General features: G+C 44.8%; 1 protein-coding gene across 1 annotated transcript; it reads left to right on the top strand.

Annotated features, from left to right (window-relative positions):
• The first annotated feature begins 276 nt into the window (after positions 1-276).
• On the top strand, positions 277-4,795 carry ID4 (inhibitor of DNA binding 4). The gene is made up of 3 exons (XM_060023568.1): positions 277-1,127; positions 1,518-1,576; positions 2,143-4,795. Exons 1-2 carry the CDS (start codon positions 687-689, stop codon positions 1,560-1,562), a joined length of 486 nt encoding a protein of 161 aa, XP_059879551.1. The 5' UTR covers positions 277-686; the 3' UTR covers positions 1,563-1,576; positions 2,143-4,795.
• The last annotated feature ends 6,366 nt before the right edge of the window (positions 4,796-11,161 follow it).

Here is an 11,161-nt window from a genome sequence, read left to right on the forward strand (position 1 = left end):
ACCCACGGCGTTGACGGAATGGAGTGCCCTTCCCATTGGCCCGAGCGCCATTCCCTGAGGTGGCACCGTCCGCCTGATTGGCTGGCCACTCCAGAACCCCGCCCACCCCTCCACTCGGGTTGCCCAGCTCCCGCCCCCCAGCATCTCCCGGAGCCCCAGCCTTCGTCGCCTCCCTCCGCGCACCCGCCCGCGAGCCCAGCCCAGCTCTGCTCCCTCGCCCGGCGACACGGCCAACGCGTTGGCCCCGCCCCCGGGGCGCGCGGCTTATAAATACAGCTGCGCGGCGGGCCGTGCGAGAGCGTAGCGGAGGTGCGGTTGTGGGTCGGTTACCGGAGCGGGGAAACCTTGGGCTAGGGGGAGCGGAGCGGCGGCGGTCGGGTTGGAGGTCCGAAGGGAGTGACTAGGGAACCCGGTGGGCTGCTTTCCTTCCGGTGCTTTTGATTTTTCTTGCCTTTTGGTCTCGGCCGAGTGTCGCCCATTGAGCAGAGATCCCCTCGCAAAACCCGGAGCGACCCTCCTGTCAATTGTTGGGCGCGGGATCGCCGGGAGCTTCGCGGTGCCCCAAGCGCGGACCGAGCGCGCGGGGCGCAAAGGCAAGAGGAGCGGAGCCGGTCGCGGGCGGGGGCCTGGAGCTTGCCTGCCTCCCTCGCTCGCCCCACCGGGTCCGCTCGCGCAGGGCGCGCGCGATGAAGGCGGTGAGCCCGGTGCGCCCCTCGGGCCGTAAGGCGCCGTCGGGCTGCGGCGGCGGGGAGCTGGCGCTGCGCTGCCTGGCCGAGCACGGCCACAGCCTGGGCGGCTCCGCGGCGGCGGCGGCCGCGGCGGCGGCAGCGCGCTGCAAGGCGGCCGAGGCGGCGGCCGACGAGCCGGCGCTCTGCCTGCAGTGCGATATGAACGACTGCTACAGCCGCCTGCGGAGGCTGGTGCCCACCATCCCGCCCAACAAGAAAGTGAGCAAAGTGGAGATCCTGCAGCACGTTATCGACTACATTCTGGACCTGCAGCTGGCGCTGGAGACGCACCCGGCTCTGCTGAGGCAGCCGCCGCCGCCGGCGCCGCCGCACCACCCGGCCGGGACCTGTCCGGCCGCGCCGCCGCGGACCCCGCTCACGGCGCTCAACACCGACCCGGTGAGAGGCCGGCTGCCGGCCCGGGGCGGACCCCGTGGGAGTCCAGGAGGGCGGTGGCGGGGTGGTGGGACGCGGGCACTCCCGTTTCCTCGGGGCAGGGGCGAGAATGACAATTGCACCCTCCTGCTCCTCCGGCGCCGGGGGCCGCCAGCGGCGGGCTGGGTGCAGCGAGCACAGGCCGGGTGAATGCGCGGGGCGGGACTAGGGCTGTGCGCACCGTGGGCTGTCAGGTCTAGCCTGTGCTCGGGGAAGGGGGCGTCCCCAGGGCTGTAGGCTGGGATGGGGGCGTCGGCGGGCCAGCCTGGGTTCCGAGAACGAATCAAGGAAGACCGTGGCGAGTGCGTTGTTCGCGCCTGCTCACCTTTCCCTTGGTGTTCGTTGCTGTTCCAGGCCGGCGCGGTGAACAAGCAGGGCGACAGCATTTTGTGCCGCTGAGCCTAGCTGTCCAGGTGAGCGCGCGTTTCCCTTCTCGTGTGGCCGGTCGCCAGAGACGCCCGTCCCCGGCGCCTTCCACAGCGGCGTTCTTTGCCTCCAGCATTTCTGAGGGCAAATTCCCAAGGAGGTGGACACCCCCCCTCTCTCCCTGCCACCCAGTTAGTAAGTGAAGCTTAGCTTCAGCAGCTGGGGGTTCACTCTAAATGGAGAAGGATCAGCTCACGCTCCCGCCACCCCCCGTGCCGCCCCCAGCGACCGGCGGGCTCTTACTGCCCTCTCCCCGCCGAGGGAGGGTACCCTCGTGGGCGTGGTGCCCGATGCCCCCCCCCCCCCCCGTGCACTCTGACACCCACGAAGGAGGACGCAGGGAGGGCCCGGGAGTTCGGATCCCCTCTTCGGGCTTCCCGGGGGCCCGCAGCTGCCTGCTCGGCGCCTGGCCGGGCGGCGGACTGCGAGTGTAGTCTGACCCGGTGGTTTGTTTTGGGTTGTTGATCAAGCATGTCTTGAGTTTGGTCGGTGGCGCCAGTTAGTCTGCAGCGGGAAGGTTCACACACCCCCTCTATTCATTCCTCTTCCACAGGTGTGCGGCCGCCTGAGCCCGAGCCAGGAGCACAAGAAAGGGAGGGGGAAGAGCAGAAGTTAGAGAAAAAGCCACCGGAGGAAAGGAAAAAAACATCAGCAAATCCTAGAAACGTTTCACTCGTCATTCCAAGAGAGAGAGGGAAGAAAAATAAAACTTTCATCCTTTTTTTTTTTTGCACGTTCATAAACATTCTACATACGTATTCTCTTTCGTCTCATTTATAACCGCTGTGAATTGTACATTTCTGTGTTTTTTGGAGGTGCAGTTAAACTTTTAAGCTTAAGTGTGACAGGACTGATAAAAGATCAAGAGCAAATCCGACTTTTAGAAACCTACTTTGTGACCAAGGAGCTCAATTTTTGTTTTGAAGCTTTACTAATATACAAGAGCATTGTAGATATTTTTTTTTTACATCTATTGTTTAAAATAGATGATTATAAGGGGGCAGGGAACTTTCTATTCCCTGCAGGAATGTTACATATTGTATAGATAACTGAGTGACATTTCATACCGTGTATATATAGAGATGTTCTATAAGTGTGAGAAAGTATATGCTTTAATAGACTACTGTAATTATAAGATATTTTTAATTAAATATTTTTTTGTAAATATTATGTGTGTGTTTTTTTTAATCTATGGGAATATTTCTTTTGGAAAATTATTTTCCAGCTCAGTTGAAGAGCTCTTGGTATCTTGAATGTCTTTTCTGTTTGGCCTGGCTTTTAATTTGTTTTTGTTTTGCCCAGTGTCCTGTAGACTCGGAAGTAACAGTTATAGCTAGTGGTCCTGCATGACTGCATGAGATGTTTAATCACAAAATAAACTTGTTCTGAGTCCATTCAAATGTGTTTTCTTTAACCTAGATTGAAATCTTTGTATTTGAAGCATACATGTTGATAATATGCTTTATCAGTTTTTAAGTACAGGGTTTGATAGTGTAATATATAAAGAGTAAGTGTGTGTTTTTTGTTTTTTAACTGAGGTCAAAATGGATTCTGAATGATTTTGCTTACAGGATGGGGAAATGCTTGGATCCTTATGAGTTTAGGAAATCTACTGTTTTAATCAAAGTGAAAAAATACTTATCATTCTTCATTTTACACTAAAGCTTAATGTCACTAAGTTTCATGTCTGTACAGACTATTTAAATCATAGAAATGAAAAATGTTCTCTGCTTGCTACCAAAGGACAAACTCTTGGAAATGAACACTTTCTGCTTTCCTTCCTCCAAAGAATATTAATAGGCAACAGTGGGAGAAAAAAATTCGAAAGGCATAATGGCAAATCCTTCAAGCAGGGGTAAAAGTCGATCTTCAAACATTAACTTTAAGTAGACCAAAAATTCTGATGACCGCATCTAGATTATTTTTTTATAAAAATGATTTTCACTATAGCTATGTTAGTTAACTGCTAAACTACTGTCCAATCTCTTGTGATGTGTAACTTTTACATGTGAATATTAAAGTAGATTTATCTGTCTTGTACTGTGATTTCTGGTCTCATTTCTTCAAAACCTTACACTTATTTTTAAGACTTTCTTTTCTCTTTAAGGAAGGTAGTGTTTTCTAGGTTAGATAGGACTTTCAGGGCTTGTGAGCATTATGCATTTAATGTGATCAGTACTCTACCCACCAGTTAGATGGAATTTTTAGAGTGAGAGAGAATTAAGTAGGATTTAATTGGGTGCTTTGTAAATAGTCAACTGTGTGTGTAACGTGGTCTGTTTGATTTTTAAAAGGAAAGGATTTGTTTTAGGTTATACAAGAATAAAAGTATTATAGACCCAAGGGACTTTTTATGAGGTCAAAGTCAAATATTTATATGAATATGAAATGTGGCTTCTCGTAGTCAGTTGAAGTGGCAATATCTCAACAGAAATGAACAAAGTTAATGCTAATAGTTTCAAAAAAATTGAAAGATTTAAAAAGTCTGTCCCCTGTCTCCAGCGTGTCATCCCCTCAGCTTTGACATTTCACGGGTCTTAGGTAGTTTTAGAATTTGATGTATTTGATGTTGAGGCTTATAAAGTCAGAGGACTGCTTGTTTAAATGAGGTTTATTTTTATTTTTGATATTACTCATTCTTGTCACACATCAAGAGGAAAACACAAGAGCTGTGCTCGAATTCCAAACCTGAAGAATTCTAACGATTGCGTTCGTTGTTATTAAGAAAGGGGACAATCCCTCCTTTTTATTTGGCAGTTTAATTTCAGTAGGAAGCAAGTCACATGTGCTCTGTTGGCTGGAGTTAGGCGTCTGTCAGGCCTGAGTACCATATCCCACCTAAATCTAAGCACACTTTAAACTTATGCTGGGAGACTAGGTACCTCAAAATAAGTATTTTTGATTTTTGAAGATAGGTGTTGCTCCTTAATTAATTTCATATGTGGGCCATGGAAAACCACTAAAAGGCAAGAAAAGTATTATGCATGTTACATTTGAGAGACTTGGCATTTTCCCCTTGGCCACTCACACAGCATTGGATGTCTCTAAAGAAACAAAGTCACTGTTTATTTTTTCTTAATTATATGCAGTTGTATAAGATAGTTCATTCTATTAAATTTTGGCTGTGTCCTAACCAAGTAACCAGGTAACAAAAACATTTTGAGTCATTTTGTAGGTAGTTCTAATTATTCAGATATTTGGTTTAACAGAGAAAAATATCCTGACTTACCTCATTTAATTTGTTGTCTACTTTTCATTGTATAGGCACAACCAAAGAGTAAGAATCATTTAAAACCTACAAAGGAAAAAAAAAATCTCGCCGTGGATTGTTGTTTCTCGTGTGGTTTTAAAATCCTGAACATCTCAGACATTTTGTGTTAAAGGAGGGAAAAGAAAAAACTTTTCATTTTGAAGAACTAATATACTTTGATATTGTGTAAATCTTAAGTTTATTGTCAAGATTTAACTGACTTTTTAGAACTTAAAAAAATTTTGACCCCATAATCGATTGTATTAAATGCCTCTATAATAATAAATCTTCACTGAGCAAAGGGTTGTGAAGTTCGTGGTTTTTAATTGACTTCTACTGAGTTATGCAATTTTTCATTATCAAGAATGGGTCTCTTGATGGATCACCTCAATTATTTACAGTGTTTCTTACCAGGTGATGAAAAATGTGTCTTGAAAATGGTGATATGAACGGAAAGAAAATCTAGTTTGAATGCTAGGGAAATCTTGTCTACTCTTTGGTGTCTGCTAGGAGAGGAAGCACGAATCCCAAGAAGGCAGCGGAATGATATTAAGGGAAACTAGACTCCCCTCCGCCACACACACACACACACACACACACACACACACACACACACACACACACACACACACACACACACACACACACACGCACACGGTAAATAATGTAGACAGAAAAATTATTTCACAGTAGTTCGGAGCCAAATAGAACTGGCTCTGCCTTTCTAGCTGATGCACTTTAATTATATGTATGGTAATCAGCCCAGATAGTCCTTGGGCCTCAACAGGGCCAAAGACCAACCCCTCCAGGTTTCTGAAGAGGGAAAAGCTTCCCTTTGCTGCTTTGCAAGTCCAGGAAATTAATTTACCCACCTCAGAATTAATCTTAATAGGGCTGCCCTCAGTAGGTACTCTTCAGACCCAGATGATTTCTTTCAATTACAGCCCATGACATTTTGCTAAAATATTAATTATATTAATTGGAATCATTGCCCAAAAGGTTTTAAAATTGTAATTTTACTTAGAGTTCTACCTTGAGCACTGACACAATAGATACTTGAAAAGATAAAACTTAAAAAGGGAACTAATTTGTTCAAGAGAGATGAACTTCGGTCGTAGAAACTTAATTGAAAATAATTTTTAATGAATTTTTAAAAATGTGTTTTTGCGTTCAGGTGCCTCCTTCATATTGATTTATATCCTGGCCAGTTCTAAAAAGTTTCGCTTAAGTGCTAAACTCGGGTCCGAACCACATTGCCAAAGGTTTTCTATACTCACCCAAGCAAAGCAATTCGATAGTCAGCTGCTGAAGGTGGTTCCATCATTCATAAGTCTGCACAGTAAATTCACACATGGGATATGAAAAAGGGGCCATAAAAATTGAAGTTAATTTGAAAAGCCCCTTTGAGTCCATAAAAGAGTAAACACATCAGTTTCTGGGGGAAGAACAAAATGTGTTACGTGTATGCCACAGGCTAAAATGTGATTAAAGAGGAATTAAAATGTTTAAATAAAGAGACCAAAGACAAATTTTCTATATGAATCCACTGTATCTGAATTTTTTTCAATAAGAAATCTCATACTTTGAGATTTTCTAAGATATTACAAAATTATTGACAAAATATACAAATTTCTGGTGAAACAAGATACCATTACTTGCTTTAAATTACCGTTTCTCAATTTGTGATGCTATAAAGTGCATATCAGCACTTTTAGCATGCCTATTAAATTCAAATTCTAAAATTTTATCTTTTATTCCAAAGTTTAATTTCTAAAGGAGCGTACAGCAGTCCTGCAGTTGTCCTTCATGCAAATTCATATATTTTAGAATATTCCTTAAATATTTACTTAAATGTTTAAATATTTTCTTAAATATTTTAAGCATTTTCTTAAATATTTACTGCACATTTCATAAGCTTTAGCAGTCAATTGAGAGACTGTAGCTGCGTGTGTCTCTGTGTGTGTGTGTTTACCTAAAAATAGTTAACCAACATACAGGAAAATATCTTTTTAAAAGGTGTTTTGCTCTAAAAAGTAAGTCAACTGTGTTAACCTTCCTCCATTCTCTCTCCACTTTAATTCCTGAGATTGGAGATTTTCGTAAAGATGCACCCTTCATTTTTTGCACAGCTATGATTTAGCCATGTTATGTTTAAGCATAAAGTAAGATAGAAAATAAAGAGCAAGTAAATCAATTCTCATGTTTATCATATCCTAGAATTTGGTTTAATCTCATAAGTAATCCGAAGAAAAAAAAAGAATGAAAACAAAAGGGGTACGTACTTATATGTCAAACCTCAGAGAAAGCCAGGGAAACAGACCTAAACTTGTAGACATTAATTTTACACCTTACTTCAGCAATACTTCTTAGAAATACTTTTTGTACATATTGGACCTGAGTCCATGGCCATAATTAAAACAAAGTAGGCTCCTTAAGATAGAAGCCTATGCAGAATTCATCTTTGCATGCCCTACAGTGCTTAACCAGGGCATGGTAAAATATTTGTTGCTCTGCATTAAGAATATCCCCTTAACAGCGTATCTATCTTCCCAGAGCGCTCAGTGACTCATTTGCCCCTTCATCTACACTGACTCACAGCTGAGCTTCAGCCCAATATATCCAACTGCCTTCTTGTCCTCTCTGCCTCTCAAGTGCAGTAGATTTGAAACAGCATTTTATGGTTTCTGCAAACACGTCACTCTTTCCGAATTCCTTATTGTCTTAGTGAATTGGGGCTGCCATAGCAAAGTACCATAGACTGGGTGGCTTAAATGACAAACACTGATTTCTCCCAGTTCTGGAGGCTGGGAAATCCAAGATCAGGGTGCCAGCCATTCGGTTCCTAAAAGTCACTGCCATCGCTGGATGAGCGCAGCAATCCACGTGCTTCCTTCAGATCCCCCCAGCACACGGGGTGCGTGGCTTCCTCCTTGGAGCTGCGCCGTAAGATAGAAGAAGAACCCAGGGCTAGGCAAGGTCCTTTTCCTGCCCCCATGACCTGGGTGGAAGGATCCTTCAACTTTCATTTCCCACCAGTCCTTTCTCTCCTTACTTCTGGCTGCCCTTAAGCACAGTCTATGCTTCAGCTGCACTGAAGGTCTTGTCCTGCTGGTGCTAGACGGCAAGGCATGCTTATCTCTCTAGTCTTGACAGAGTATGATTGATTTCCGGAGTGTTAAGAAGAGAGCAGGCTCAGGAAGGACACACGTGGAAGATGGTGGTGGTGGGGGGAGGGGCACCCGCCCAGCCAGCCAAACCAGCTAAGGCAACTTGCCCATCTGTGGGTAGGGCTGATCTGTCCACATCCAAAATGGCACGCTTTTTGATGCTTCCCTTCCTCTGTACCTGGTGCCACCCCTGCCTGGATCCCTTCACCCCCACTCCCAGTCTAGGCCTGTTGTTGACCTCCTCACCATCCTGTGAGACCCAACTGTCCCCTCTTCTGCAAGAAGTATATGATGCCTCTCCCCCTCATTCCCCAAAGAGCCAACACACCCCTTGCTATAGTATAATTATTTTCACATGTCTGTGTTTCCTGTAGCTTCCTGACCCTCCAGGGATTCCAGACCACAAAGTACTAGAAGAACATTCCTGTAACTCTCTGTGCCAGCAAATCTAGCAAATTCTTTGCAACTCAACAGTGCAGTTGAGAGATTTTCATTATCTTTTAAAGCCTTTGGCTGCCTTAAACATGGAAAATAGATAAGCTGTGTGTTCTTGAGAGTGAGGGAGTGTGGTCAGCCTTGGGCAGAGGGAGTTGGAAGGAGAGATTGAGAAGGAGAGAAGAGAGGCTGAACGGATCCTGTATCTCCAAGAAAGAAAGAAACATTCCTGATCCCAGCTGGGATAAGTAAACAAAGACACCTCAGTGTCAGAAATGAAAACATGGGGCTAGGAGGGATGGCTACACAGGCTCAGGATGTGATGGGTCTGGGACGTAAGCCGCAGGCAGGGGGTATTCAGGAAGATTGCATGATCAGGTCTCTGCATGTGTCTTAGGCCTCTGCTCTCTGGGACTGGTGAAGCGACGTGGGTATCATAGATCAGCCGCAAGAAATGCAGTGAATCCTCATGAGTCAGTTCTGAAAGAACAAGCTTGCTGCCAGAATGGGAAACCCTTTTCCAGATGGAAGTTTCACTACCCTTATTATGATCTGGGGCCCTCGAAGCAGAATCCTATGATGAGTAACCTTATTAGTAATTACCTTACTAATCATATGATAAGTAAGCATATGTTTTGTAATATCCCCCCAGTTTTCCAGTGAAGGAGACAAGCCCAAAATGTGAATGGTGGAGTCAGGTCTAGAACCTGGTTTTTCTATCTCTAATCCAGGGCCACAAACCTCAGTACGGATGGATTCTGTTCCAATTCACCCTTAGGGGGTTTAGGTCATATTCTCATCTACAAATTACCTCATGTTCCTTCCTAAAAGGATGGGGTCCTAATCCTAAACAAATAGTCATTACATTTAGGACTGACCTGGCTGCCTTTTTTTGCGGTACGCGGGCCTCTCACTGTTGTGGCCTCTCCCGTTGCGGGGCACAGGCTCCGGACGCACAGGCTCAGCGGCCATAGCTCACCGGCCCTGCCACTCCGCGGCATGTTGGGATCTTCCCGGACCGGGGCACGAACCCGCATCCCCCGCATCGGCAGGCGGACTCTCAACCACTGCGCCACCAGGGAAGCCCCTGGCTGCCTTTTAAAAAGGAGAATAGAAGTAAAGTACTTTTACAACAAGGATCAAAGCTCTTTGACAAAGGAGCAAAGGCAATTCTGTGAAGAAGGGATAGTCTTTTCCACAGATGACGCTGAGACAATTGGATGTCCATGTACCAAAAAATGAACTTGGACCCAGAGCTTACACTTTTCACAAAGATTAACTCAAAATGGATCATAGACCTAAATGTAACATGGAAAACTGTAAAACTTCTGGAAGAAAACATAGGAGGCAATCTATGTGACTTCGGGTTTGGTGATGAATTTTTAAGTCCAAAACCAAAGCATGAAAGAATTTGAACCCTGTATTATCCTCCACTGTTATATCCTCTGTTAAATCCATTCAACAGAGGCCTCATGGTGTGGGGAGGGGTCACAGACCATGTGGCCAAGGCAAAAGACTTGGGTGCTACTCAGAGCTCTACAGCTAATTAGCTGTGTCTCCTCAGGCAAGTAACTTTTGCACGTTCCAATCACCTCATCTGTAAAATGGGTATATATTAATAATTACCTAGCACAGAGGGCTCTTGAACAATACAAAACAGTAACATATATGAAAATATTTTATAAGACAATGGTTATAATTTTGGTATATATTAAAAAATCATCGGAAGAGAGTTTTAAGTTTTAGATTCCTGAGTTCCACCCATCCCTCCCTCCCCTCCACTGAGATTCTGATTCATCAGGTATAGGGGGGGAACAAGGAATCTGCATTTTAGCTTTTCCCTGGGAATCTAAGACAAGTCCCCCAGGAACCCCATTTTGAGAAACAGTATTTTGTAAGCTGTAAAATGTTATGTAGGTTTCGGCTATTGTTGTCATGACACGCGTGGTGTGTTTCTCCTTCTTTTTCACCACTTTCCAATTTTCCAGGAGCTCTGATCAAGTAAAGAGGACAGGGTAATACAATATCAACAAAAGGTCATGGGAATACTATCTAGTGGGAGAAGGGAAGTTCTTACTAGCAGGGGATGCATAGGAGAGAGGGCTTCAAAAGTGAGACTGTGGATTGCGGCTGCTGGGACAAGACTACAGGCAAGATGCTGAGTCCTCCTTCACCTTGGTTCTCATTCCAGTCTGTCCATGACTCAAGGCGCTCATAATAACCTACTTTGCTTTACCCATTCCATTAACTCTTAAAATTTCTAAGGAAAGACATAAAAGAAAGAGGTCAGTTTCTACCCTCTTATACATCATTCTAAATCGTTACATTCTGTCATTATATCTATGTGATGACCCAAAAAATGTTTGGAGAAGGTGTGCCTGCACAGGCAACAATGAGCAGTATTACTTTAATGGTAAAGAGATTCTTCTGGATAAACAAATTTAGAAAAAAATATTTGGTTTCTCCTAGTATATTACATCATCCTAAGGGACTGCCTTTAACATGATGCAGAAAAACAGTCTAATTGGGCTTGCCCCAATCTGTTGTTTTTGCCTTGGAACTGTCCTAATTCATAGCTAGCAAATGTTAAAATACCATATGCGTGTAAAATTGGGATACGATACAATTGTACCTTCATTTCATGTAATAGATTTCTTCTTGCTAAAATTATACACGATTTTTATGAATTTAAAAGCGTAGAGACACCAGCTTCCCTTTTT

This window comes from Delphinus delphis, chromosome 10, assembly GCF_949987515.2.
Source record: "Delphinus delphis chromosome 10, mDelDel1.2, whole genome shotgun sequence".
In the NCBI taxonomy this organism is placed as follows: Eukaryota; Metazoa; Chordata; class Mammalia; order Artiodactyla; family Delphinidae; genus Delphinus; species Delphinus delphis.

Coding starts and splice junctions, on each gene's coding strand:
- ID4 (XM_060023568.1), top strand. CDS start 687: ATGAAGGCGGTGAGCCCGGTGCGCCCCTCGGGCCGTAAGGCGCCGTCG. Junction 1,128..1,517: donor CGGCGCTCAACACCGACCCG/GTGAGAGGCCGG, acceptor TTGCTGTTCCAG/GCCGGCGCGGTGAACAAGCA.